The sequence below is a fragment of the Onychostoma macrolepis genome, chromosome 25 (genome assembly GCF_012432095.1).
Source record: "Onychostoma macrolepis isolate SWU-2019 chromosome 25, ASM1243209v1, whole genome shotgun sequence".
NCBI classification, from domain to species: domain Eukaryota; kingdom Metazoa; phylum Chordata; class Actinopteri; order Cypriniformes; family Cyprinidae; genus Onychostoma; species Onychostoma macrolepis.
In genome coordinates this window covers 4,786,095-4,813,908 of record NC_081179.1, presented here as the reverse complement: position 1 = coordinate 4,813,908, position 27,814 = coordinate 4,786,095, and the positions used below count along the sequence as shown (strand labels likewise).

The 27,814-nt window shown below is 39.2% G+C and overlaps 1 protein-coding gene across 1 annotated transcript; it reads right to left on the bottom strand.

The window, feature by feature from the left end:
- Window positions 1–12,037: 12,037 nt before the first annotated feature.
- Window positions 12,038–27,814, bottom strand: LOC131534788 (protein-glucosylgalactosylhydroxylysine glucosidase-like). The gene is made up of 14 exons (XM_058767816.1): window positions 27,743–27,814; window positions 25,267–25,535; window positions 24,964–25,174; window positions 23,320–23,764; window positions 20,647–20,766; window positions 20,433–20,564; window positions 20,236–20,347; window positions 19,232–19,304; window positions 18,870–19,006; window positions 17,660–17,793; window positions 15,588–15,683; window positions 14,226–14,323; window positions 13,916–14,136; window positions 12,038–13,798 (listed from the first exon to the last, which is right to left on the bottom strand). The coding sequence occupies exons 2-14, from the start codon at window positions 25,511–25,513 to the stop codon at window positions 13,722–13,724; spliced, it is 2,103 nt and encodes a 700-aa protein (XP_058623799.1). The 5' UTR covers window positions 25,514–25,535; window positions 27,743–27,814; the 3' UTR covers window positions 12,038–13,721.

Below are 27,814 nucleotides of genomic sequence, written 5' to 3'. Positions count from 1 at the left end.
GCAAACACATCAGTTACCACTAGAAGATTTTCTTTACCTTCCCTGGCTCGTTCCAACACAGTGAAATCGATAGCCACAATTTCCAGTGGTCTAGATGCCAGCAGACTTCCCATAAAAGTTCTTACTTTTGGTTGGACCGCTTTGGCTGCAAGACACCTATGACATTCTTGACACCAGCGTTCAATGTCTCGTCGCATAAATGGCCAGTAAAAGTCATTGCATAAATGACTTTTACGATACAGGACTCCCTGCTGTTCCTGGATTCTCTTCCAGTGACGCACCAACTCTATAACTGCCGGGGATTCTTTTCCTCATTCCACAGCTGTAGGAATTGTGCCCCGCTTCCAATATACCAAAAAAGCCTGTATCACTGGATCTTCTTGCTGCAATACTTGCAAGTCTGCTTTACCTCGTGCTGGAACTGCCTCCATGATTCCTCCTCAGGAACAGTGATGCCAAAAGCAACTTCCTCATAGAGCTCGGTGATGGTTGGGGCAAGCGGGAAAGTGCATCCGCATTCTTGTTGGATGAGCCTGGTCTATACATGACTGTGAAGTCAAATAACGCCAACTGTGCTACCCCTTCGCTGTTCTACAGCCCCCAACTTGGCTGTACGGAGATAGCAGAGGGGATTATTGTCAGTAAACACTGTAAATCTAGAGCCAAAGAGGTAATCTCTAAACTTTTCTGTGACTGACCATTTAAGCACAAGCAACTCTAATTTCATTGCTGAATAGTTAGTCATGTTCCTTTCCGTGGGCCTCAGCCCTCGACTTGCATATGCAATTGGCCGCCGTTGCCCTCCTTGTTCTAGCGACAATACAGCCCCCAACCCAAAACTACTAGCATCCACCTCAAGAACAAATGGTCTGGTGAAGTCTGCGTAGCCCAAAACTGGTGCAGATATCAACTTCTCCTTCAGAGTAACAAATGCCTGATTACAACTCCAGTCCTCTGGACTCTGGATCGCTTCCTGGGGAGCTGAAGTTTTGCCACCAACTTATGGAGCAGGGCAGCGTACTTAGCAAAACCCTCCACAAACCTTCTATAATAAGAAGCAAACCCTAAGAAAGACCGCAATTCTTTGACAGTCGATGAAGTCTTCCACTCTTGAATAGCACTGATCTTCTCGGGGTCCGTAGCAACCCCAACCGCTGAAATAACTTGTCCAAGATATTTCACCTCTGGCTGGAAAAAGTGACACTTACGGAGCTTGAGTTTCAGTCCATTCTGTTGCAATCTCTGCAAAACTAGCTCCATCCTCTCTAGATGTTTAATGAAAGATGAAGAAAAGATGATCACGTCATCTAAATATAGAAGAAGAGAATGGAACCGCTGATCACCAAAAATGCGCTCCATCAATCTCTGAAATGGCCCAGGAGCATTGCACAAGCCAAAAGGTATCCGCTGAAACTCAAAAAGGCCAAAGGGTGTACAGAATGCAGTCTTGGCTCGATCTTTTTCCGCTACCGGTACTTGGTTGTAGCCGCTAGCCAAGTTCAGTGTCGAGAACATGCATGCGCCAGTAAAAGCATCTAAAGACTCCTCTATACATGGAAGGGGAAATGCATCTTTTCTTGTTCTTGAATTTAGCTGACGATAATCAACACACAAACGGATGGACCCATCTTTCTTCTTAACCACAACGATAGGTGATGAGAAAGGACTGCAACTCGCCCGCACCACTCCCTGCTCCAACAACTCTTGAATATGAGCTTTAACAAGATCATACTGTGATGGGGGGAGCCGTCTATAGCGCTGACGATTCGGTGTATCATCTAATAAAGGAATTTCATGCTTTGTCAAATTGGTACACCCCAAATCACCATCATTCCGGCTAAAAACTACACTGTACTTCTGTAATAAAGCCTTAGCTTCCTCTTGTTCTGAACATGACAAATTTGACCATAATAACTCATCCAATCCTGGGACAGTATGGTTCCCTGCCTCGGCTGACTGAATAAATACAGTGGAGCCTGGAACAATCTCTTCCTCACAAAAACTCACAGGTCGATTACTGGGACATAAGCTCACCATCTGAAGTCTACCCAAAAATGTGCGAGGTTGTAACCATCTATCCTGATTCCCTATATTAACTAAGGGTACATGTACAATTCCATCTCCCAGAGCTACAATGGCACACGGGATCAGGAGGTCTGCTGGTAGTTGCCAGTCACCTGCAACAGGGGGCTCTATAAATAAAATGCAAAAAGCTCGAACTAGCTTAAAAGATCCAGCTAGAATGCAAACAGGAAGACTGGTGTAACAATGCTGCGTTAGTATCAAAACACTGTTCGTCGCTGGTGGAGTTTATGGTTGTAAAGTGTCGACCGTTCTATCTGCCGCGGGAGTTCACGGCCATTGTTATTGTCGCGGGTTACATTCCCCCGTGTGCAAACGCTAAGGACGTGCTTCGTGAACTGTACAGCGCCATCAGCGAACAACAAACAAATAACCCCGACGGCTTTTTCATCATAGGCGGTGACTTCAACCACGCAAACTTAAAGACAGTTTTGCCAAAGTTCTACCAACATGTGAACTTTGCAACAAGGAGAAATAACACACTGGACTTTGTTTACAAAACAGAAAAGAATGCATACAAAGCTGAACCCCGCCCCCCACCTCGGGTACTCTGACCACATCTCTGTTATGCTAATCCCAGCATACAGACCACTTCTCAAACTTGCCAAACCGGTTCTAAAACAGATATCGGTATGGCCAGAAAATGCCACCTCAGCACTGCAGGACTGCTTCCAGGACACAAACTGGAACATGTTTAAAGAGGCGGCCACCTAAAACAACCACACAGACCTGCAGGAGTACACTGAAAATGTGACTGCTTACATCAAAAAGTGCACTGATGATGTGACAGTCACCAAGACCATCACCACACGCGCCAACCAGAAGCCATGGATGACAGCAGAGGTTCGCGGGCTGCTAAAGACCAGAGATGAATCCAATCTGTCCCGCAGCAACAAAAATGGAAAACGGTCATATGCTCAAAAAATCAACAATCACTTCACAGACAGCAGAGACACACGGAGTCTGTGGCAAGCCATTCAGACCATCACAGACTACAAGCCCCCGCCACAGGCCTGTGATGATGACACATCCCTCCCAGATACACTCAACCACTTTTATTCACGGTTTGAAATGCAGAATGACACACCTGCACAAAAACTGCCCACACCTCCCAACGACCAGGCGCTCTGTCTGTCTCCAGCCGACGTAAGGAAGACCCTATCTAGGATCAACCCACGCAAGGCTGCGGGTCCCGACAACATACCTGGTCGTGTACTGAAAGACTGTGCTGTACAGCTGACAGATGTCCTAACAGATATCTTCAACACCTCGCTGAGCCAGGCAGTCATCCCCACATGTCTCAAATCCACAACAATCATACCGGTACCAAAGAAATCACCTGTGTCCTGTCTAAATGACTACCGTCCCATAGCACTGACTCCAATCATAATGAAGTGCTTTGAGAGGTTAGTCATGCACAACATCAAAACCAGCCTCCCCAACACACTCGACCCGCTCCAGTTTGCATACCGTCCAAACCGCTCTACAGACGATGCAATCTCCTCCACCCTTCACCTGGCTCTTAACCACCTAGAAAACAAAGACTCTTATGTTAGAATGCTGTTCATTGACTTCAGCTCAGCATTCAACACAATAATCCCACAACAGCTCATAAATAAACTAAACCTGCTGGGCGTTAACAACTCCCTCTGTAATTGGATTCTGGACTTTCTAACCGGAAAAAACCTCAGTCAGTCCGTGTCGGCCACAACACCTCGAGCACTACCACACTGAGCACAGGTGCCCCACAAGGCTGTGTGCTCAGCCTGCTGCTCTTCACGCTGCTGACCCATGACTGCACTGCCAAGTCCAGCTCCAACCACATCATCAAGTTCACTGATGACACAACAGTGGTAGGTCTCATCAGCAACAATGATGAAACCTACACTTTCTCCGCCGGCTGAAAAGAGCAAGTCTCCCTCCACCCATCCTCACCACTTTCTACAGGGGCACCATTGAGAATGTGCTGACCAGCTGCATCACTGTCTGGTACGGGAACTGTACTGCAGCAGACCACAAGACCCTCCAGCGGACAGTGAACACAGCTGCAAGGACCATCGGTGCCCCTCTCCCCTCCATCCTGGACATTTTCCTCACACGATGCTCCAGCAAAGCTAATAGTATCGTGAAGGACTCCACACACCCCTCCCACAGTCTCTTCCAGCTCCTACCATCAGGAAGACGGTACCGGAGCATCAGAGCCCGCTCTGCCAGACTGCTCAACAGCTTTTTCCCCCAGGCTGTGAGAGCCCTGAACTCAAATCACCCCGTCCCTCTCTGAAACCCCATACAAACCCCCTACCTCCTGAAACATGGACCATCTGAAACTTATGGAACTTTTTTTGTGCAATCGAAGTGTGCTACACACAGGTGAGTGGGCCTGTACAAACCACCTGTAGCAGCACACTCTCCTCCTCTATGCGCACTAGTCACTTTTCACACACACTGCTGTGTGTATACAAATCCCACAAAAAGACTCAGTAATATACTGTACGTATGTTTACATGCTCATGCACTACAAATCATCCTGCGCTGTTCCCCAGCCAGATGCTGATTCACAATGTTCTCTTCGCACATGTACAGTATTTATCTGAAGCACTCGTATAGTTTGTATAGTTTGTATTTTTTAGTTTATGTATAGGTAAAAAAATTTGCATATTTATAGTCAAATCTATCAGTAGGATAGTTGTGTATAGGTTTATATTGTTTTACTTCATTGCTGTATGCCTGTATTTATGTAGCACCGTGGTCCTGTGAGGCACGACATTTCATTCCACTGTATGCCCCCGCATGTAGCAGAATGACAATAAAGCTCAACTTGACTTGACTTGACTTGAACTGAAACACTACCAATAAATTCAGAATCAACTAAAGGTTAAAAATCTGGCATTTAGTCAAGGCATATTTCAAAGGCTCAGGTAAATCTGCAGCTGGAGGGGAATTGTTGAGAAGGAATGACCAATTACGTCAGTAACTTTCAGTTCCGGTTGAGCCGACTGCACGAGGTATCGCATAGTGTTCTCCAGAATACAGACTGAATTTAACTTTGCTTGGTTGGAGATATATGTGTCCAAGTTGTGCGTTAATGACAACATGTAAGTTCATTTATGATTGTCCTTCACTGAAGGTGTCTTATGATACATAATTAATAAGATATTGTGAGTTCGTTCGGAAACATAAGTGACGACGCTAAACAGCGTCTTGCCTAAGCCCTTTATTCACTATATTTATTACTATACTTGGATTCAGTATTCAAATTAGCATAACTGATTGATATTTCCATTGTGTATAGATGTAGATTTAATGTTGTTTATTTCCGTTCTGTAGTTATTCCTGATTATAAGTTGTAGTTAACGGATTGTGTGATGACGCAGCAAATAATTCCATTTATGAGCGCCTAAATAAAAAGTGGTATTACGGCAGAGAATTAATATTTACAATGGGCAGTTAGTTAATAGTATGAATGCCAGTTATTATTCTGAAGTTGTTGATGTTTCTAATTGTTGTTTATTATTAATTGTTTCAGACCACACACAAGCTTACAGTTACCTCACATATCACTATGAAGATTATACCAATTAATGCCCTGTTGTCTGGCTGTGCTGTTTCGTGCTGATCATTTGCTGAACTTCAATTAAAGACTGTTGATGCTTATTCATGCCTCCTGTGTTCTGACCGACGCACCAGTGCGAATGCAACTACCCTAAACCAGTGCAATACAGTCCCAATTAACTCAGTAACAGGAATGAAACAATGCAGCACCATGTTGGCTAAACAACTCTTGGTAACAACTTTGTAAAATATTCATCCCTAACAAACCAGGAATAATACATTTCTTTTTCTGTGTAAATACATCAGGAGAATCCTGTACAACCAATATGCCCATACTAGGCAAATTTTTACCCAGAATCATTACATCTAATTCTAAGTAGCCCCTATAGGGGATATCTAATCCATTTGCAGCTTTAAATTGTAACTAGCCACAGAATCGAGTATTCAGATAGCCACACTGCCCACCTGACCTACTTTCCTGTGTGTCACACGTACAACAATAATAAAACAGAGCATTGACATAAAAAAGGAAATTTACTTTTCGTACTTAAGTACTTTTAGAAGCAATATACTTCTGTACTTTTACTTAAGTAAAGATCTGTCTTTACAACTTTCACTTGTAATAGAGTAATGTATCTGTACTTTCACTCAAGTAATCGAGTTGTGTACTTTGTCCACCTCTGTTTGTTTCTAAGTGGCTCAGATATCATAGTTTTATGATACAGTGTATTTTCTTTTATGCCATGGTCTGCCTGAATACTCGATTCTGATTGGCTGGCAGGTGTTGATTAAATTAGTTTATGCCATGGTCTGTCTGAATGCTCGATTCTGATTGGCTGGCAGGTGTTGATTAAATTTGTTTAACAGCACAGGTAGTTCCAGGTCAGTTTAATCACGTTCTATATTAATGCGCTTCCTATAAACATTGGTAACCATAATAACATACTTTTACACTTGAATAGTAATACAGACGAAAATAACCGTCATTTTTATCATTCCAGTCAAATATTGCAGCGCATTTATGTCGTTATTTATGTTGTAGAACAAAACGTGAAAGTTGCTTCAAGTAAATGTGAATCACACCAGGCTTCCAGGTTGGCCTAGAAATCTTCGTCATGACTAAACAGGATCAATTGATCACAAAACTTCTCAAAGTCTTGGAAGCACTGGAATTTCCTTCAGGAAGTGCAAATCTCGATCATGCAGTGTTGCCAATTTAGCAATTTTTCAGACTACCCTATCCCTAGCGACTTGGGTTAGGGTACTTAATCACTGGGCACTGGCCAATAAGCGTAGAATGGACAGTGGATGCATTAAATTTCCATGGTGAGCCAACAAAATCGCCATCTAGAACCTGGCTCTGAGCACTAGATGCGGCTAGTTTCCCTGCAGCCCAGTGGACTGACCATTACCCCCATGGCTCATACGTCCCCCTTGATTATTACAACGTCTAGCAATATGCCCTGATTGCCCTCAGCGCATGCAAATAGGATGGCCTTCTGAATCAAATCGATAGCGTTGGGGCTGATTATTTGGGCCATTAGATGGAACATACCAGACGGGAGTAGACAACCGCTGTAGAATAGTGTCCAATTGTGCTTGCTGCTTGCGCAGTGTCTCTTTCAATTCATTAATTTCTTTACTAGGCTCAACCACCACAGCACTAGTCTTTACTTCAAAATCTGCTACATCACTATAGGTATCACAAGAGTAAGTTCTAGTCTGGGGGGCACTACACCGCTCTCCATCATCAGCCCAACGTACTGCTTCACTACGAATGTCAATAAAAGCTATAGAAGGTTGTTGTCTAATAAGACGTTTCAACTCTCGGCGAAGCATACCATCACGAACATGCTCTGCAAAATGGTCTCGTATTATTATATCAGAATCTTGCATATTTGTTGGATTCTTACGCTTAACTACTTCCATTGAAGCCATTAATGAGTAAAAAAACTCTCGCAGCGTCTCCCCATCCCGCTGACGTCGTTGGAAAAACTGTTTCTGTGCTTCTATATATGATTGTGAGCACCCAAATGTTTCAAGCAAAATAGATAAAATTTGTTCAGGGTCATTCCTGTCTGAAGCAGGACGAAATCTAATTTTAGACCTGGCCTCCCCCTCCAAATGATCATACAAGAACAAAGCTTGCTCAGTTACAGTCATATATCTAGAATTCAGGCATCTACGAGCTTGCTCTACCATTCCTCTACCCCAAGGCATCCCACACCCATACTGCCTGAAAACCTTGGACATTTTCACTCACGGGGAAGGAAGACATACCTCGAGCCAGTAAGACCATCATCATGACTATTTACTACCCCTCCCTGTCCTTCCACTGCATTCTGCTGGGCTGCCGCTTCCTGCCGAAGCTTGACATTATCAGCTTGTAGCTGCTGTCAGGTCCACGAATTTGGTCCAAGGACGGTATCCAATCGTGGATGAAGGTTTCCTGCATGTTCGGTCTTTTCAGCGCCCAAAGTTATTAAATTTAGGTTAACTTCAAATCTGACTCCATTTTATTAACTAATCTAATCTCCATTTTATTATGACCTCTAATTTAGATTGAAATGCCAATTAATTATTTGTTCATTTCTAATTATTATTATTATTATGACATTTGATTATTCTAGTTAACTCTTTACCATTACTGTACTCGTTCATTCGGGTGCTCATGTTGCTCAAAGATATCGCTTCAGCTGTTAGCGTATGTTACGGTCACATTCTCATCAGTCTTGGTTATTAGACAGAGGTAATTGGCTAATACTTTAGAAGGTCGCTCCTATGCTTGCTCATTCTAAAAGTACCTTTAATTACCCCCATAGATTTGTATACACTTGAATAAAGCAACATTATTTCTAGTCAGAGGTCACGACCACTACTACAGATATAAGCCAACCAACATTACTTTCCCTGATAGTAGCTTTAGTATGGGCATGCCATGGTTTCCCATGTACACTTAGCTAGAATAATATTACAATAAACAGAGGTTAGGCCCACCCTATCTAGGTTGGTCGAACAACATTCAGTTGACCTAGACGGAAATTCCCTTTTAGCCCTTACAATCTAAGTACACTTGAACTAATACCAAGTGTTAGCCGGATCTCTAAAGATACAGTTGGTGTGCTCTATGCTCCATCTCAACTGAATCTGAGTCCGTTACTAACCTGAAGCAGGAAATGCGGTAACAAGGATACAACGTAATCTACTAGAGTCAATAATTACAGAGTAAATCAGAATTAAAATCAAATGTAACAATTTATTATCAGTCAAGTAAATATGTATTATGCCAATTATACAGCCAATTCAAAGATATCAAATCACTCAATCTCAAAGATGAATCTAAGAGTAAGATGCATACCTGACTTGAGAAAAATACATAATATGAAGCGTGCAACACACTTCATATCACGGGCTCATTCGGCTACAGAAGGCCCTGATCCTTTTGCAACATTTCCTTAAGTACCTCAGACCAAGACCAACATCCCCGAGATGGAGACAAGAGCTAACAATTGGAATTTGCATTGACCAAGTTAATAACTTTTGGGACAGAAGGTAATTTGCATGAAAGACACTGGGAAATGATTACACCTCTACAGTGTGCAAAATATCTCTAAACTCTTAGGATCTGTATTACCTTTTAGTTTACTTCTTATAAGAATGAGACCATTGTACCAGTCGCCCTGAGACAATTCAAATGACACCAAACATGACTGTAACTATCACTTACATTCATGTAGAACATTACAATCTACTATTGACCATTTTGAGGAGACTGAGTAGAAGGAAGGATGGGTGAAGGGATTTAAGAAGAAACAAATGGACAGAAGGGAAGGAAGTTTCCTGCACTTCCACTCTGTGGGGTGTCTCGAAGATGCCCGTGCATGATTGTATTGTCTGTTTCTCAGGAGATCAAAGTATCTCAGGTTCTTTCATCCTTACACTGCTGAAGCTGTTCTGTCAAGGCTCTAATCTGGTCTTCCACCCCCTCAGACATAGTCTAGGTATGAAAAACAAAGACACAAGCAAGATAGGTACAATAATACAAATACAATAATCTTGACCTCGAAGCCCAACGTCAATCATGATGTGAAAATGCTCCCATGACGTCCTCTTGCTAGCCACTGTTTTCCTCTTTTTACTTATTTTTCACCTCCACAACAGTCAGCCATTCACCAACTCACAACATACAATAATAATAATACTTAGGGGGAAGAAAGAGAGAAGAAAAGAAAAATATATATATATATACATATAAAATGAAAAATAACAACACCAGCCACCTGCTACCCTGCCGACTACGCCAAATGTGGCCTTCACGTGCCTTACCGTACCCTGGAGTAAACAAAGGGCCAGACTAAACTATCAGCAACAGGGGCAATATAGATACCTTTAATACACCATTGAAATATTCATACATATCCTAATTAAAGGAAAAAGGCAGGTGTTAGTGTACAAAAATACATAACTTTATTTCTCATTACTCTTGCATATACATATATATATATATAGCTGCTAAGATATTTATTTAACAACAAGACCAATTAAAAGAAAGAATATGATGTGATGCACACAGGCAAGGCAGGTCATAAACCCTTTAAATACAAAACCCAATACACACAATACTCCAATACACAAACAGAAGATCACACCGCACATAAATCAATCACCTTCACGTGATACACTGCTATCAACACACTTCTGTGAAATTTTAAAGGGAATTATTGCACATTGCCCAAGGCCATTAGACCATAAAAAACTATAAAAAATATATAGTTGTTATTATCAGGAACCAAACAAACAAAAATGCAAATATAATTTATATAATCAAACAGTTTTTTTCAAAACGATTAGTTTTCTTTAAATGCGGACGGCTTCACACAATGGTGCTTTGCATTTTTCATTCCCCTGCGCTGTACTGAAATGTTGTGCTAACGGCACTCCATCAACATGCGGCATTCGCTCGTACAAATAGCTAGTCGCCTTCTAATTTACGTCACCAGGTTCGCATGGACAACTCAACTAAAAACTATTTACTAACGCTGCCCACCTGACCTACTTTCCTGTGTGTCACACGTACAACAATAATAAAACAGAGCATTGACATAAAAAAGGAAATTTACTTTTCGTACTTAAGTACTTTTAGAAGCAATATACTTCTGTTCTTTTACTTAAGTAAAGATCTGTCTTTACAACTTTCACTTGTAATAGAGTAATGTATCTGTACTTTCACTCAAGTAATCGAGTTGTGTACTTTGTCCGCCTCTGTTTGTTTCTAAGTGGGTCAGATATCATAGTTTTATGATACAGTGTGTTTTATTTTCTTTTATGCCATGGTCTGCCTGAATACTCGATTCTGATTGGCTGGCAGGTGTTGATTAAATTAGTTTATGCCATGGTCTGTCTGAATGCTCGATTCTGATTGGCTGGCAGGTGTGGATTAAATTTGTTTAACAGCACAGGTAGTTCCAGGTCAGTTTAATCACGTTCTATATTAATGCGCTTCCTATAAACATTGGTAACCATAATAACATACTTTTACACTTGAATAGTAATACAGATGAAAATAACCGTCATTTTTATCATTCCAGTCAAATATTGCAGCGCATTTATGTCGTTATTTATGTTGTAGAACAAAACGTGAAAGTTGCTTCAAGTAAATGTGAATCACACCAGGCTTCCAGGTTGGCCTAGAAATCTTCGTCATGACTAAACAGGATCAATTGATCACAAAACTTCTCAAAGTCTTGGAAGCACTGGAATTTCCTTCAGGAAGTGCAAATCTCGATCATGCAGTGTTGCCAATTTAGCGATTTTTCAGACTACCCTAACCCTAGCGACTTGGGTTAGGGTACTTAATCACTGGGCACTGGCCAATAAGCGTAGAATGGACAGTGGATGCATTAAATTTCCATGGTGAGCCAACAAAATCACCATCTAGAACCTGGCCCATCCCGGTGACAAAACCATCAATTCCAGGGCCTAAACAATACATTCAGCCTGTTAATTGTGGGGCAAGTTGCATTCCCTTCCTGCTCTGTTCCTAGGCAGGTGAAAAGGGTTGGAATGCTGACCTGCTGTTATCCTTGTAGTCCGTCGTGTGACTCTATCTTGAACATGATCCTCTTCACTCCCTGGAACAACATCCTCTAATGACCCGCCCTGACCAGATCAGCAGCCGCTGCTTCCAGCTGAGTTCGTGCTTTGAGATAAATTGTTGTCAAATGTTGCTGATGTTCACTGGCCCAGTCTTCCACAGTGCCACCCACTGCTACCTCCTCTGTTAACCCCAGCAGTGAATCTACTGGGAGAAGGGGCTTTCTCCCAATACTTTTTGAAACCTCCTTTTGCCAGTTTAACAGCTCTAATGTTCTCCTATAATGTCTGATGAGGTTAGAGAACACCTGACAAGAGATCAGAGACCATTCCTTCATCCAGAATCACTCCAGACCCTTTTGATTCCCAGCTCCATGTTGGTGCTTCTTCTCTTCAGTTCACTCATTTTCTACAGGGTTCAGGTCAGAGGACTGGAATGGCCAGCAGAAGCTTGGTTTTGTGCTCAGTGACCCATTTTTGTGTTGTTTTTGAGGTTTGTGTTTGGATTATTGTACGGTTGGAAGATCCAAACATGGCCCATTATAAGATTTCTAACAGAGTCATTCACTTATTGATTTTTTATCTGTTGGTATTTGATAGAATCCATGATGCCGTGTGTCTAAACAAGATGTCCAGGACCTCCAGCAGAAATATAGGCCCACAACATCAAAAATACAGCAGTATATTTCATTGTACACATGGGATACTTTTTATTCCTGTGTTCACCAAACCCATCTTGAGTGTTTGCAGCTAAAAAGCTCATTTTTTAGTTTCATCTGACCATAGAAGCCAGTCCCATTTGGAGCTCCAGTCATGTCTGATAACTGAATATGATGGAGATTATTTTTGGATGAGCGAGGAGAATTTTTCTTGAAACCATCCCAAACAACATGTGCTGATGTAGGTGCTGTTTGACAATTTTTTTAAGGTTTTCTGACCCCGAGACTCAACTATTTTCTGCAATTCTCCAGCTGTGGTCCTTGGAGAGTCTTTAGCCACTCAAACTCTCCTTCTCACCGTGCATTAGGATGATATAGACACACGTCCTCTTCCAGGCAGTTTCATAACATTTTATGTTGATTGGAAATTCTTAATTATTGCTCTGAAGGTGGAAATGGGAATTTTCACTGATCTAGCTCTTTTCTTAAAGCCACTTCACTAATTTGTGAAGCTCAATTATCTTTTGCTGCACATCAGAAATATATTCTCTGGTTTTTCTCATTGTGATGGATGATTAAGGGAATTTGGGCTTTGTTTTCCCTCATATTTATATTTCTGTGAAACAGGAAGCCATGGCTGGATAATTTCATGTTCATAATCACCCTGGAGTGCTCAAAATTGTGAATATGAATGGGAATATACTTCAGAGATATTTTACTCATAAGAATTTCTAGGGGTGCCAATAATTGTGTTCAATGTGTATTTGAGAAAAACATTTATTTCATAATGATATTTCCCCCCATTTTAAATTCTTATTGTCCAATGAAAGGTTAGCTTTTTGTGAATTTTTTTAATAAAAGATCAAAAGGATTAACAATGCAGATTAATTTTCACAGCCTTCTTTGATCATATTTACCAAGGGTGCCGATATTTTTGGCAATGACTGTGTATATACATATATATATATATATATTTTTTTTTTTTTTTTTTTTAATTACTTAAAAATGAATAATTATTCAAATATTATTGTGGATTTTCTTTTTTTTGGCATTGTAAAAACAGAAATTACCAAAATAAAAAACATACAATGATAGCATTGGTCAACATACCAAACGAAGGCTTGAGTTTCATCAAACGCATTGATTTGTGTCAATTTTCAAAATTCAAAAATAAAAATATTAAAATCTTTTATTGTAAATTGTTTTTCCAGAGTATACTGTGATTCATGTTCATTTAATAATAATAATTTATATATTTGGCATTATTAGAGTACATTATTACAGTAAAATGTAGTATACTGAAATATGAAAGGTATGAAGTAGAAATGTGGATCATCAGACAGGCCAGCAGGAGAAACCGGCATCCAATTTACGGATCTGACCAGGCTGCCGAGGAAAAGTCACTGACTGTCCTGTGGACAACAATGAATTAAACCAATGAATTTATTCTAGAGAAATAAAACCGCCATAGCAAACACTACTAATTACTATCAATCACTGTTGGTTTACTGCTGTTCGTAATTTATTACCTGGAATAAGTGGCATTGTAGTTCCAGTATTCAAGACAACTTGAAGAGCGGTAGGCTCCTGACTCCCAGACATCTCTGCAGGCTTCCTCACTGAAACGCTCACTTCCGCACTCTTTATCAACCAGTCCATCTTGTTGCCAAGGTAACTCACACCTTTCACACTGAGCGCATCAACTTCCTGTGGTAGCAACGGAGCGAAGGCAAGATCCTCCTTCTGCACCCTGAACAACACAGGACAGGAACGAGACACACAATGACGTCTGGATGTGATCAAGCGACTGACTCTCCAAGATGGCAGTGATTTTGTCACCTGAAGCCAGTGTAGCCAAACAGCACCGCCTGCAGAAAGCCGCCCATACCGGTGAGGAAGTTCACACACCCAGAGCCATCAGCCGACTCACTCCACACCTACACACAGAATAGGAAAATACAGATGATAGAGATATTTGACATGAAATACTAGGGTATTAATATAGTGTGTAATGTGTACGGTATACTGCTTTAAATATTGACATATGTGACCCTGGAGCACAAAAGCAGTCATAAGTAGCACAGGTATATTTGTAGCAATAGCAAAAAGTACATTGTATGGGTCAAAATGATCAATTTTTCTTTTATGCCAAAAATCAATAGGATATTAAGCAAAGACCATGTTCCATGAAAATATTTTGTAAATTTCCTACTGTAAATACATCAAAACTTTTTGCAATGCATATTACTTTTTGATTAGTAATATGCATTGCTAAGGACTTCATTTGGACAACTTTAAAGGTGATTTTCTCAATATTTAGATTTTCTGCACCCTCAGATTCCAGATTTTCAAATTTACCCTTATGACTGGTTTTGTGGTCCAGGGTCACATATGAGCAATATGTATGTTTTATTGTTGTCACGACTTAATTATGTTGCATATACTGGTAGTTATTATGCAGTTTCAAGTTTTTTTAAATGTAAATTTAATCAAGTAGTGTGCAGAATTTATATATTTTCTAGTTGTTGAATACGGAAGCCTTTTTCTGCCAAGAGATAAAGCAATACAAATGTAATTGCAACCTTTTATCTCACAATTCAGACACTATTTCGAGAAATAAACTCTGAATTGCAAGATATAAATCTGCAATACTAAGAAAAAAATCTAAATTGCAAGATATAAACAAAAAAATGATCATGATCCCGAGTTTATATTTCGCAATTCTGACTTTCTTGCCTCTGAATTCTGAGTTTACATCTCGCAGTTCGGTAATTGTAACTTTTTATCTCACAATTCTGGCCTTTTTCTAGCAATTGCAAGTTTATATCTCACAATTTAAAATTACGAGGAAAAATGACAGAGCTTGTGAGATATAACATAAATTGCAAGAACAAAAAGGGTGAATTATGAGATAAAAAAGTTTATCCTGTGGTGGAAACAATGTCGTTTTTAGAAATTTTTAAATGTAAAAATAATTTTATATAGTTTCGAGTTCATTTAACACTTGAAGAAGGTCAAGTTTTGCATTGCATTGTGCGATATGGTATCTGTGCTTTGCTTGCATACTTATTTTCCATTAATTTAAAAAAAAATTTTTTACTTACTGTAATATGTTTTACAAGAAAATACTAATTAAAAATAAAATTCTACTTCAAAATGAATATTTTCTACACATATTGTAACATATACTGCAAAAAATACCTGAAATGGTTTCTGGATATTTTTGAAGCATTTCTTCAGAAGCGTTTGGGCTCTTTCAGCATCTCCAAGTTCAAGCCAACCCAAAGCAAACATGCCCTACAAACAGACACGCATACAGACTTATTTAAACATTTTACATGAAAATATAGTGTGAAAAACCCACACAGAGCATGATGGTTGAGGCATTGTTACGGGTTGTGTGGTTGTAGTTTAAATAAAAGAAATATAAATGAAAGAGAAGAGAACGAAACGGCATCAACTCACTTTTCCCACTTTATGAACTTATAGAACGGACAAATTCACAGGGAGAACTGAGGACATTTATAAGAACAGGAACAAAAGAGCAAACAACGTAATGAAACTCAGGTGGGGACAATGAAATGATAATTAACTAACAAGGAACGGAACTAAACCAAATAAGGACAGACGGGAACTCAGACAGGCAGACACGTGACAGTACCTCCCCCTCCCGGTAGGCGTGTCCCGCGCCGTAACAGTACCACCTGGGAGGGGGGGTGGGCGCCCTGGACGCCGGTGTAGGACAGGGATACAGAGGAGGCATCCAGGGCGGAACAGGAGACTCTTAGAGACCATGGCGGGTCAGGGGACTCCGGCGGCCATGTCGGGTCAGGAGGCTTGGAAGGCCTTGACAGGGGAGCCATAGTGGCCCTGACCAAAGTCCTGATCGTGGCCACTATGGCTAACAGGATCACGGGTATATAGCCCCCCCCAAAATTTTTTTGATGAAGTTAGGGGCTTTCAGTCTTTGCGCGAACTCTTGGGGGCGCTCGGGCAGAGCGGAGCTGGACGGAACCAGCGGAGACTCTTGAGGGAGCTCTGACAGCGCGGGTACTTGGATGCGTCTGGAAGCGCGGAGACAGGGAGACTCCTTCGTGGCGCAGGCACTGGGGGGCGCTCTTGAAGCACGGACTCTTGGATGCGCTCGGACAGCGCAGAGCTAGGGAGGCGCCTTCGTGGCGCAGGCACAGGGGGGCGCTCTTGAAGCGCAGACTCTTGGAGGTGCTCTGGAAGCGCGGACTCTTGGAGGCGCTCGGGTAGCGCGGAGGTAGGGAGGCACCTTCGTGGCGCAGGCACTGGGTGGTGCTCTGGAAGCACGGAGCTGGACAGAACCAGCGGAGGCACAGATGAGCTGGATGGGACCAGCGGAGGCACAGGAGAGCTGGACAGGACCAGCGGAGGCACAGGAGAGCTTGCCATACATCGTTTTGGCGGCGGGCTTGCCATATTCCGTGTCGGCGGGCTTGCCATATTCCTTGGCAGCGGGCTTGCCATATTCCTTGGCGGCGGGCTTGCCATATTCCTTGGCGGCGGAAGGCTACTAGAGCAGAGAACGAGGGAGGTGTTGAGGAGGACTCGGGGGTATTTGGGGTCGGGCAGGCGGTTCGAGCGATTGGCGCGATATGTGGGGGTTCCGGGCATAAGGTGAGCTGGCGCGATGCGGCATGCTTCTGAGTGGGCTGGACGACGAGACTTCCAAAGGTTTTTTACTTCGTGGATTTCGAAGTTGGAATTATTCAGAAACAGTACAAGATTAATAAGTTCTTTCAGGGGAAACTCCGAGGTTGGAAGATCGCAACGAATAGTGTCATCGTCCAGCCCCCGCAGAAAGCATGCACCAAGAGCAGCGTCGCGCCAGTTCAGTTGATTGGCTAGCTCGCAGAATTCCTCCACATACCGCTCCAATCTCCGACCGGCCTGCCGCAAACCCCACAGCCTGTTTTCTGCCGTCATTGAGAATTTTTCCGGTTACGGTCCGTTCTTCTGTTACGGGTTGTGTGGTTGTAGTTTAAATAAAAGAAATATAAATGAAAGAGAAGAGAACGAAACGGCATCAACTCACTTTTCCCACTTTATGAACTTATAGAACGGACAAATTCACAGGGAGAACTGAGGACATTTATAAGAACAGGAACAAAAGAGCAAACAACGTAATGAAACTCAGGTGGGGACAATGAAACGATAATTAACTAACAAGGAATGGAACTAAACCAAATAAGGACAGACGGGAACTCAGACAGGCAGACACGTGACAGGCATAGTGTGTGACTTACCCATGTCATGGCCGGTCCGAGCGGATCAGTGACAGCCTCATATGTTTCCAGATCGTTGCGTCTGATCTCTGGGGTCATGGACATGGCCAGTGGATATCCGAGCAATACTACGTCTGCCTGCTTGACTTGATTTCCTGTGGAATAAATAATGCAATAGTACAAGCCAATTTAGAATTTTGAAGCTTAAATACAATCACCAGAAGTAAAAAGCTAAGCATAGGATATAATATAATTCATTAATTTTTTGTTGCTGTTGTTGTAATTTTTTATTGTTTTTTAGTGTTATTTATTTACTATTATAGTTTTATTAAAATTAGATTTTTATACTTTTATTCTTTTACTTTTTTAATGTTTAGAAATTAAGTAATTATGTGAAGCAATTACGTTTAATTTTTATTATACGTTTAATTGTTATGTGCTTTTGTCAGTTTTATTAGTTTTTGTTATTTTTAAGTATTACTTTTTACATTTAATTTTATTTTTATTTCAGTTTTTATTTATTTCCAGTACTTTATTTTAATTTAATTTAGTGCTGTCAAACAATTAATTGCGATTAATCGCATCCAAAATAAAAGTTTTTGTTTACTCAATATATGTATGTGTGTACTGTGTATATTTATTATGTATATATAAAACACACACATACAGTATATATTTTGAAAATATTTACATGTATTTATTTATATTCATATAATTTATATTATATATAAATATATTTAATATATAAACATGACATATTTTTCTAAAATATATACATGCATGTGTGTGCATTTATATATATATATAATAAATATATATAGTACACACACACTCATATATTATGTAAACAAAACTTTTATTTTATTTTTGGATGTGATTAATCGCGATTAATCGTTTGACAGCACTAAATTAATTTAATTTTAGTATTTTATTTATGTAGAATATAAAATAATTAATGATTTTTTTTGTTGCTGTTGTCCCTGGCAACCTCTGTAGTCTCATTTAGTAGTCTGCCTTTTTCCAGACATGTAAAAGCTTAAAAAGTCCTGAGTGGTATATATTGCTGAAGTATTTTATGTAGTAGAATAAAAGATGAAAATATCTTTAGTTTGTGTTTACCACAGACCTTATTTCAGGCATTTAACCAAAAAACCGTCTCAAAACATCCACAGACTTTGTTTAGAAAGATGAATTAGGGAATATATATATAATGATTAATGAAGCGTCTCACCTCGCTTGTAGCCGTCAAACTCTGGGTGATACTTCAGTTCCGGGTCAAAGGGGATTTTGATCTTATCAGCAACGTCCTGCCAAGCGGGAGGAGGCCTGTGTCCTAACAGACCGGACAACTCCATGGCAAACTGAAGGCTAAACAAGAAAACAAATGAAAAATTATATCTTATCTGCTAGTTCTGAAAAATACTCTCAATATTCAATCAGGGATTTTTGGCTGTTTTATCATGCACCAGGTGAAAAACGTAGGTTTTGTACTAACGGTTCAGGAAAATGCATGCACTGATGTTTACTACTTAGTGTTAGGGGTTTGTTCAAATCAATGACCCTAATTATGAGTGATTCCACACAAACACACACCTGCGTTGGGCGACAGCATTGGTGAACACTGAGTTGTCAACAGTGAAGTAATACTCATCAGGAGGAGTCACACCTAATGGACACACAACACAAAACCTCACAAAAAAAGCTTATGTACTGTACACCACTTTAAAACAAGACACTAGGCAAGTATTTCAACTGGTTCTAATGCAGCATTTCACTTTGAATTTCATTTGTTGTTTTTCCAGCCCTGAATGCAACACAAAACATTATGAATCATTAAAAACTAATATGATGTAATACTCTGTAAATTCAAAACAGCTCTATGTTACTTAAACCATTATTTCAAGTATTAAAATGCATGCATGATGTTATTTTAGTATAATTTATTTACTATTATTTACTACTATATTAGTTTTTATTAATATTTTGTTTTATATACACCACCTCACTGCCCTGCCCTTCTTTTTCAGTTTTCATTTTAATTTTTTGTTATGTTTTTGTCAGGTTTTTTTTTTTTTTAGGTTAAATTTATTTTTATTAGTTTTACGTTTTTATTTATTTCCAGTTATTTTAGTGCTTCTATTTAAACTTATTCCAGTTAAAAAAATTTGTAATTTTTTATTGGATTTTTTTATTATTCTTTTACTTTTAAATTTTTTTGTAATTATGTGAAGTAATTACATTTAATTTTTAGTAATATTGTTATGTGCTTTTGTCAGTTTTATTAATTTTTGTTATTTTTAAGTATTACTATTTACATTTAATTTATTTTTATTTCAGTTTTAGTTTTTATTTATTTCCAGTACCTTTATTTTCATTTAATTTAATTTTTGTATTTTATTTATCTTTGTACTTATTTCAGTTAGTTGCCAAGATCATTAAAAAATTATAAATCATAAGTTACCAAGACAGAATTTCTAATTTCGTTTAGTTTAGGTTTTTTCATCTAAAATTTTTTTATTTTATTTTAGTATAGCTTTATTTCAGTTGCCAAAATAGTAATAGATTTAGTTAACGACAGTCACCCTGGTGTCACTTACTTTTGATATGGTACTGCTGCTCAGTAGGGTCCCATGTTACCCGTGAAGCCCAGTAGTCAGCGATGCCCCACACAACCTCACTGCCCCGTCCTTCTCTGAGCATCTCCAGGTCCTGTGTGATGGATGAGACACCGATGATGCTCTGGTGCATTTCTTCTGGCACATGTGTACAGTCTTTATATGTGTATCGTCTGTACCTGTGTGAGGTAAAAGTACTGCTGGAAAGCCAGCGCCACGTCTCCATTGATGTGCAGCTCCTGCTCTGCGTAAATGTCCTCTGGACAAACGTCTTGGCCCGTCACCGCGCTCTCCCATGCAAACTTCAGTCCCTGATAAAATGGGTGGAAGAACTGTGAATAATATAAGAGTATATAAAGCTGCAGATAATTCAAGAATAATTCCTCACTGTACCTTGTAGCCCATCTGCTCGGCGTTTGCTCGAGCACCTTCTATCGTTCCTACACGGTATTGCAGCATGGACCTGGCCAGTCTGGGACAGAAGAGGGCAACACTGGGGTACATCCATGTGTCCTGTGGGGAGAGACAGAGAGACACATAGTAAATACAAATCTAACAGGGGTTTTCAGACTAGCTATATATATATATTATATACAGTATATTACTTAATACTCATACTTAATATTTTCCTTTTACATAATATTTATTTATTTTATTTATATATATATATATATATATATATATATTATTATTATTATGTATATATTTATATTTATTTATTTTATGTATATATATATACATATATATATATATATATATATTAGTGCTGTCAAACGATTAATCGTGATTAATTGCATCCAAAATAAAAGTTTTTGTTTACATAATATATGTGTGTGTACTGTGTATATTTATTATGTATATATAAATACACACACATACATGAATATATTTATATTCATATAATTTATATTATATATAAATATATTCAATATATAAACATAGCATATTCTTCACATTTACATAATAAATATACACAATACACACATATATTATGTAAACAAATACTTTTATTTTGGCTGCGATTAATCGCGATTAATCATTTGACAGCACTCATATATATATATATATATATATATATATATATATAGAGAGAGAGAGAGAGAGAGAGAGAGAGAGAGAGAGAAACTCCTATTTTTAAGATTTTTTCTTTATGTTTGGAAGAAGTATATTTGGCTGTATTTATTAAATACCAAAATATAATAAAACTGTAATAATATATAAAACTATTATAATTTAAAGTAACAGTCTTCTATTTGAATATACAGTGGGGCAAAAAATTATTTAGTCAGCCACCAATTGTGCAAGTTCTCCCACTTAAAAAGATGAGAGAGGCCTGTAATTTTCATCATAGGTATACCTCAACTATGAGAGACAAAATGAGAAAAAATATTGCAAATTATGGTGGAAAATAAGTATTTGGTCAATAACAAAATTTCATCTCAATACTTTGTTACATACCCTTTGCTGGCAATGACAGAGGTCAAACGTTTTCTGTAAGTCTTCACAAGGTTTTCACACACTGTTGCTGGTATTTTGGCCCATTCCTCCATGCAGATCTCCTCTAGAGCAGTAATGTTTTGAGGCTGTCGCTGGGCAACATGGACTTTCAACTCCCTCCAAAGATTTTCGATGGGGTTGAGATCTGGAGACTGGCTAGGCCACTCCAGGACCTTGAAATGCTTCTTACGAAGCCACTCCTTCGTTGCCCGGGCGGTGTGTTTGGGATCATTGTCATGCTGAAAGACCCAGCCACGTTTCATCTTCAATGCCCTTGCTGATGGAAGGAGGTTTTCACTCAAAATCTCACGATACATGGCCCCATTCATTCTTTCGTTTACACGGATCAGTCGTCCTGGTCCCTTTGCAGAAAACTAGCCCCAAAGCATGATGTTTCCACCCCCATGCTTCACAGTAGGTATGGTGTTCTTTGGATGCAACTCAGCATTCTTTCTCCTTCAAACACGACAAGTTGAGTTTTTACCAAAAAGTTCTATTTTGGTTTCATCTGACCATATGACATTCTCCCAATGCTCTCTAGCAAACTTCAGACGGGCCGGACATGTACTGGCTTAAGCAGGGGGACACGTCTGGCACTGCAAGATTTGAGGCCTTTGTTACTTTGGTCCCAGCTCTCTGCAGGTCATTCACTAGGTCCCCGTGTGGTTCTGGGATTTTGCTCACAGTTCTTGTGATCATTTTGACCCCACGGGTGAGATCTTGCGTGGAGCCCCAGATCGAGGGAGATTATCAGTGGTCTTGTATGTCTTCCATTTTCTAATAATTGCTCCCACAGTTGATTTCTTCACACCAAGCTGCTTACCTATTGCAGATTCAGTCTTCCCAGCCTGGTGCAGGTCTACAATTTTGTTTCTGGTGTCCTTTGACAGCTCTTTGGTCTTGGCCATGGTGGAGTTTGGAGTTGGACTGTTTGAGGTTGTGGACAGGTGTCTTTTATACTGATAACAAGTTCAAACAGATGCCATTAATACAGGTAACGAGTGGAGGACAGAGGAGCCTCTTAAAGAAGAAGTTACAGGTCTGTGAGAGCCAGAAATCTTGCTTGTTTGTAGGTGACCAAATACTTGTTTTACAGAGGAATTTACCAATTAATTCTTTAAAAATCCTACAATGTGATTTTCTGGATTTTTTTTTCTCATTTTGTCTCTCATAGTTGAGGTATACCTATGATGAAAATTACAGGCCTCTCTCATCTTTTTAAGTGGGAGAACTTGCACAATTGGTGGCTGACTAAATACTTTTTTGCCCCACTGTATATTAACATATAATTTATTCCTGTAAATGTAATATATTCCAGTATAAGTATATATATAGTAAAAAAAATTGTATCATGGTTTCCACAAAAAGAAGATATTCATTTATTTATTACATTTTATATTTTAAGTATTTTGATATATTTTATATTCCAATATTTGAAATTAATATTGAAAAATAATAAAACAATTATAAAAAAATAAATATTTTGTTGAATAAGAAAAATAATAAATTACTCTGTTTATGAATAACTTCTTAAAGTATGCTGTACCAGATGAATTGTGTTAAACTCACCTGATCCCAGAACACATGGCCATAGTAATCCTCCCCATTACTCCCGTTTGACAAACCCCCAGGACTGAGGCCTCCAAACTCGTACGGTGCGTTTGCCTCCTCACTTAAAGACGAGAATGAACTGAGGAGATAAAACATGCTGCCAATCAGAGCTCGGTTCAGGCTCTCTGCTCCCTCCACCTCTATGCTGCTGTCCTTCCAAAGCTCCGCCCAGCTTCTCAGGTGCGAGGGGCGTAGGTCGCCAGTATCAATAAGCCCCAAACCAGTATCATAACACGACTGGACGCTCTCATCGCTACCGGCAACGGCAACCAGGAAAACCCAGCTGGACTGGCTCTGGCTGGGTGGGAGGGTAAGAGTGGATGTGATGGGCGTCCAGATCAGGTGCACAAATGGACGGATTCCTCCAGGAACCTCTGAAGAGACGGTCTGTCCAAAAATATGCCTGAAGAGGAACAAAGGTCACTTCTGAGAAACAAGCAAACATACACTACTAAAACACCTTTTCCTTTTATTTACCATTTATTATTATTAATAGTATATAAATCATATTTTTATAATATTAATGTTACTTAATACCTCTACCTCATATTTTGTAGATAATAAATATTAATATAATATAATTATTAAACATATTTAAATGCTTATTGTTTTGTTTTGTTATTAAAAGATATTCACAGAAATTTTGTAATAAAGAATAATAAATAATTTTATGAATTATGCAAGGTATATGTTAACTACAAAGGGAACAAAATTACATTTATAGTGGGTTTTTCATGTAGTTTTGACAAACGTCTGGTTTAAGCCCCACCTACATTTATAAATAACATTTTTTATAATTTTTATGTTACTTAGTACTTAATATAATATTTTTTAATTACTAAAACAATATTTAAATGCTTAATGTTGTGTTTAATTATTAAAAGATAATTAAAGAAATTTCATAATAAAGAATAATAAATAATTTCATGATTATGCAAGGTATACGTGTTATATGTTAACTATGAAGAGAACAAAATTACATTTAAAGTGGGTTTTTCATGTAGTTTAGACAAACTTCTGGTTTAAGCCCCACCTACATTTGGTTTTATTTGAATACAAATACAAAATATTTTGCCATCGCTACACCTGATACATGTAGTAATAATTGAAATTCAGTATGCAAATGAATACAAGAATGAAGTCCAATTTATTCAGCAGCATTTTAGCGCAATGTAAAAATCTAAGAGTTAAAAGTCATAATATTTTAAGAATAAAGTAAAAATTACAAGAACAAAGTCATAGCAGTATAAGATTAAAGTTACAATATTTTCAGAATAAAGTCATAGCATTATGAATTAAAGTCATAGTATTTTGAGAATAATATTTATATTTAATATTTATGAATAATTTCATATTCTGACTAAATGTTATGACTTTAATCTCATATTGCTACAACTGTGTTCTTGTAATCTTGACTTCACTCTCAAAATGTTGCGACTTTAATCTCATATTGCAATGACTTTATTCTGGTAAAATGTACTTTATTCTCAAAATATTATCACTTTATTCTTGCAAACTTAGGTTTATTTATTTATTTTGCGTGGCACTATAAACACTTGTAAATTTCATTCCAGAATGCAAATATCATATGAACAGAAGTACCTCCCACCCTTGTAGTCCGGTGCATTCTGGAAAACAATATCATCACTTTGGGGTTTGAAAGAACTTTCTAGCTGAATGGTGACTGGTTCAGCGCTGGTTTCAGAGCGTTTGAGGAGAACCTCCATGACCAGGAGGTTCGTCTGCTGCCGGTGAGTGTACAAAACCTGAGTGGCCTCAAAACCAGGTGTGACCACGGAGTGAGAGAAAACACCTGATACACAGAAAGAGAGTCTTGTACTGTAAGACCAAATGCAGTATTATACTCTATACAAATTGTGTGTGTGTGTGTGTGTGCATTCTAACCTGTGTGCATGTCTAACTTGTACGTGTGTTGTCCCACTTCTGCCGTCTTCATTTGAACCGCCAGAGGACAAGGAATGTTGCCACGGTGACAAGCCCCGCCTTCACCGTTATAAACCCCACCCATATGCATAATTGGATCAAACACTCTCCATCCCAGCAGGCCGTTGGTCAGCGGTGGCATGTAGCGAGGGTCGGACGGTAGAGAGTCAGAGGTGAAGATGTACGGGTCGACAGGGTCAGAGGTCATTTTTGGGGAAATCTGCCTTCAGCTGAAAGAAAAACATGGACAACATGAGGAAAGATGGGATGTGCAACCTAGATTATATCACAGACAGACCTCCTGACTATGTCAAATATGTAAACTATGTAAAATATGACTATGTAAAATATTCTCATTATTCATGTTCATTTTCATTCACATACATACAGTGGGTACGGAAAGTATTCAGACCCCCTTAAATTTTTCACTCTTTGTTATATTGCAGCCATTTGCTAAAATCATTTAAGTTAATTTTTTTTTCCTCATTAATGTACACACAGCACCCCATATTGACAGAAAAACACAGAATTGTTGACATTTTTGCAGATTTATTAAAATAGAAAAACTGAAATATCACATGGTCCTAAGTATTCAGACCCTTTGCTGTGACACTCATATATTTAACTCAGGTCCATTTCTTCTGATCATCCTTGAGATGGTTCTACACCTTCATTTGAGTCCAGCTGTGTTTGATTATACTGATTGGACTTGATTAGGAAAGCCACACACCTGTCTATATAAGACCTTACAGCTCACAGTGCATGTCAGAGCAAACGAGAATCATGAGGTCAAAGGAACTGCCTGAAGAGCTCAGAGACAGAATTGTGGCAAGGCACAGATCTGGCCACGGTTACAAAAAAATTTCTGCTGCACTTAAGGTTGCTAAGAGCACAGTGGCCTTCATAATCCTTAAATGGAAGATGTTTGGGACGACCAGAACCCTTCCTAGAGCTGGCCGTCCGGCCAAACTGAGCTATCGGGGGAGAAGAGCCTTGGTGAGAGAGGTAAAGAAGAACCCAAAGATCACTGTGGCTGAGCTCCAGAGATGCAGTCGGGAGATGGGAGAAAGTAGTAGAAAGTCAACCATCACTGCAGCCCTCCACCAGTCGGGGCTTTATGGCAGAGTGGCCCGACGGAAGCCTCTCTTCAGTGCAAGACACATGAAAGCTCGCATGGAGTTTGCTAAAAAACACCTGAATAAGATTCTCTGGTCTGATGAGACCAAGATAGAACTTTTTGGCCTTAATTCTAAGCGGTATGTGTGGAGAAAACCAGGCACTGCTCATCACCTGTCCAATACAGTCCCAACAGTGAAGCATGGTGGTGGCAGCATCATGCTGTGGGGGTGTTTTTCAGCTGCAGGGACAGGACGACTGGTTGCAATCGAGGGAAAGATGAATGCAGCCAAGTACAGGGATATCCTGGACGAAAACCTTCTCCAGAGTGCTCAGGACCTCAGACTGGGCCGAAGGTTTACCTTCCAACAAGACAATGACCCTAAGCACACAGCTAAAATAACGAAGGAGTGGCTTCACAACAACTCTGTGACTGTTCTTGAATGGCCCAGCCAGAGCCCTGACTTAAACCCAATTGAGCATCTCTGGAGAGACCTAAAAATGGCTGTCCACCAACGTTTACCATCCAACCTGACAGAACTGGAGAGGATCTGCAAGGAGGAATGGCAGAGGATCCCCAAATCCAGGTGTGAAAAACTTGTTGCATCTTTCCCAAAAAGACTCATGGCTGTATTAGATCAAAAGGGTGCTTCTAATAAATACTGAGCAAAGGGTCTGAATACTTAGGACCATGTTATATTTCAGTTTTTCTTTTTTAGTAAATCTGCAAAAATGTCAACAATTCTGTGTTTTTAGTCATGAAAATTATGTTTTTGTGAGTTTCACCCCTATACCACATGAAAAAATACTATAGTAATTCATAGTAAATACTATAGTGTTTTTGAACCATACTATAGTAAAGTACTTGAATTATTTGCAGTACTTGAATTATTAGTTGCTGTGGTAATAAAACAAACAACTATAGTAATATAAACAAACTACTTTACCCAATACTGTACTAAGTTTTCTACAACTATATTCTACTACAATACACTACAGTTTACTGTAGTAAAAACTAAAGTATAGTACAGTATTTATTCCAGTTTATCAGTTCACTATAGTTAATTACAGTATGCTGTAGCATTCATTAACAAAGCGTTGTAAATACTATAATATATAATACACTTTACTATAGTATAGTATTTTTTCATGTAGCCTAATGTATGTGTCCTTTAAACCCTTGACAATTATACTTTGACCATCGTAAACAAAATCAAAGCTTTACCAATGAGCTGAGAGTTTACTCACTTTGACTAACAGTCAAATGAATGATGTTACACATTTCCTAAAGCCAGTTTTATAATAAAACGTTAATACTTACTGATGTGTCGAGCACTCGTTGAGTTCCTGATGAATGCAGAAAAGTTTCTGCTTTTCTCATACAACAAAGCGG

Bases quoted from the DNA above. Each gene is read 5' to 3' on its own strand.
- LOC131534788 (XM_058767816.1), bottom strand. From the start codon at position 25,513: ATGACCTCTGACCCTGTCGACCCGTACATCTTCACCTCTGACTCTCTA. The intron at 20,348-20,432 runs GTACAGACGATA...TCCATCACACAG, and splicing joins AGTACTTTTACCTCACACAG to GACCTGGAGATGCTCAGAGA. The intron at 15,684-17,659 runs GTAAGTCACACA...GTCTGTTTGTAG, and splicing joins TCGGACCGGCCATGACATGG to GGCATGTTTGCTTTGGGTTG.